At 35.6% G+C, this 2,640-nt stretch overlaps 1 protein-coding gene across 1 annotated transcript; it reads left to right on the forward strand.

The window, feature by feature from the left end:
• Nucleotides 1–967: 967 nt before the first annotated feature.
• LOC103740497 (olfactory receptor 4F6) lies at nt 968–1,937 on the forward strand. Its single transcript, XM_008841134.1, has one exon. It carries the CDS (start codon nt 973–975, stop codon nt 1,909–1,911), a length of 939 nt encoding a protein of 312 aa, XP_008839356.1. The 5' UTR covers nt 968–972; the 3' UTR covers nt 1,912–1,937.
• Nucleotides 1,938–2,640: the final 703 nt, after the last annotated feature.

Consider the following 2,640-nt stretch of genomic DNA (forward strand, 5'->3'; position numbering starts at 1 on the left):
ATAAAACAAAAATAATAAATCAAAAACTTCAAGAACTTCAAAAAAATCAAGAACTTCATACAATATATTTTGATCATATTCACCCCTCCCCCAACTCCTCCCAGATATTGTATGGGATGAATCCAATATAAATTATTTGAACATTCTATTTGATTCTAGGATAAGTTATTTACATAGTCCTCTGGTAAACATACTAGGTAAGTATTGTCAAGCTGTTGTACTTAAAAACAAATGCTTAAGCAAAAATAAATACAAAATATTATTTCTTGTCTACTTTCTGAATATGTCTACTACATGAACACACACATAGTCAAGAATTTTTACCTTAGAGGTACAAAAGCTAAGTCAAATCATGAAGTGTATGTAAAACCTCAGAAGACATTGTCCCTGAATTTTGACAAATGTTTAAATTCCTACATAAAGAGAAAATTGATATTCATTTATTTAATTATGAATGAGATTAAGAATTTTACATGAGACAATCTTCTGATACTCTTCCTCTCTTGCTCTTTATGAAGGATTATGACTCACTCTCTCATTATGGTTCCTTCTTTTACTTGGTATCTTCCATTTTTCCCTTAGTCAGAATCTCCTCCACAGCTTCCCTCAATTTCTGTAAAACACACAGTGAGTCCCTTATGAAGTCCTCTGTCAATTAACTATTTCACAGATAAAGTATAAAAACCCTTTAGCTTAGAGTCACATGAGCGATATACCTATAAATTATATTTTTGAAAAATATATATAACAAATATATCTATTCAAGTAGATAAAAATTAATTTTGCAATATATTTGGAGCAATAAGATATATGAGAGGAATATGAATTGCTTTATGACTAAAACTGTCTCCAAATGCATGTTAGTCCTCCAAGTGATCCATGATTTTGTTGCATCAAGGCTGCTTGTCCTAATCAGTTTCTCTTACTCTCCTCTTTCAGGTAGCATGTGGGCTGACTCAGCCAACAGAGGCAATGGATAAAACAAACCACTCTGCAGTGTCTGAATTTGTGTTCCTGGGACTCTCCAATTCATGGTCAGCCCAGCTACTCCTTTTCCTCTTCTCCTGTGCATTCTATGTGGCTAGTGTGATGGGAAACTTACTCATTGTGCTAACTGTGACCTCAGACCCTCGTTTGCAGTCACCTATGTACTTTCTACTAGCCAATCTTTCCTTCCTCGACCTGATATTTTGCTCTTCCACAGCACCCAAGATGATATATGACCTTTTCAGAAAGCACAGAACCATCTCTTTTGGGGGCTGTATCACTCAGATTTTCTTCATCCATGCAGTTGGGGGCACTGAGATGGTGCTGCTCATAGCCATGGCTTTTGACCGATACGTTGCCATATGTAAGCCTCTACACTACCTGACCATCATGAGCCCACAAAGATGCGTTTTGTTTTTGGTGGCTTCCTGGATCATTGGCTTCATACACTCTGTAGCTCAGTTGACTTTTGTGGTAGACTTGCCCTTCTGTGGCCCTAATGAATTAGACAGCTTTTTCTGTGACCTTCCTCGGTTTATTAAACTTGCCTGCACAGACACCTACACGTTGGGATTCATGGTTACTGCCAATAGTGGGTTTATTTCTGTGGCCTCTTTTTTGATTCTGGTCATTTCTTACATATATATTTTGGTGACTGTTCAAAAGAAATCTTTGGGTAGTTTATCCAAGGCCCTCTCCACTTTGTCAGCGCATGTCACAGTGGTTGTTTTGTTCTTTGGACCACTAATTTTCTTCTATATTTGGCCATTTCCAACATCGCATCTGGATAAATTTCTTGCCATCTTTGATGCAGTTATTACTCCTTTTCTAAATCCAGCAATCTACACACTCAGGAATAAAGAGATGAAGGTGGCAATGAAAAGACTATGCACTCAGTTTATGAACAATAGTAAAATCTCTTAAATGTATTGGAGATACATAAAACCACAACATATACTAGAATTTCAGTTGGCTATGTGCTGTATGTACTGTGTGATTTTATCACTGTATATTCTAATTATAATACATAATGTGTTTTCCCAAAACTGAAGTGAAATATTTTATAAACAGTAAATATGAAACTTGAAACTGAATCATACATACCATCCTCAGCAATTGTTTTACCTGGGTATAATGATAAATCAAAAAAATATGTATGTTAAAGAATCTATTTGTAGAAATCATTATATGAGCCAAGCATGGTGTTTCACACCTTTAATCCCAACAGTCAGGAGGAAAAGGCAAGTAGATCTCTGTAAGATGAAGGCCAACCTCGTCGACATAGTAAATTCCAGGCCAGCTGGAGTTACAGAGAGACCCTGTCTCGAAAAAAATCACCATGTGATTTATTGTCTATTTCAATTGTTCCATTTTAAGTAGACCATTGTACTTTACAGATAAATATTAATTTTTAGGTCATTTGATTTACCTTACTATTCTGATTATTTATTTTCTATCCCTTCAGCTTATTTGCCAGCTATTTATTTGCTAATCTGTCTTTTCCAAGTCTAAGAAGGAGACAGAAACCACAGGAGTTTTCCTGAAAACAGAAACTTTGATATGAAGAACTGTCTTGTAAGTATGAAATTTTTCTTAGCAATTTTCATGAAAAGCCATTGTTTTAGACTGGCCTCCTACATGACCAGACAAGAC

This window comes from Nannospalax galili, unplaced genomic scaffold (genome assembly GCF_000622305.1).
Source record: "Nannospalax galili isolate Female #2095 unplaced genomic scaffold, S.galili_v1.0 scaffold999, whole genome shotgun sequence".
In the NCBI taxonomy this organism is placed as follows: domain Eukaryota; kingdom Metazoa; phylum Chordata; class Mammalia; order Rodentia; family Spalacidae; genus Nannospalax; species Nannospalax galili.

Excerpts from the sequence above, each read along its gene's own strand:
- LOC103740497 (XM_008841134.1), top strand. The coding sequence starts at position 973 with ATGGATAAAACAAACCACTCTGCAGTGTCTGAATTTGTGTTCCTGGGA.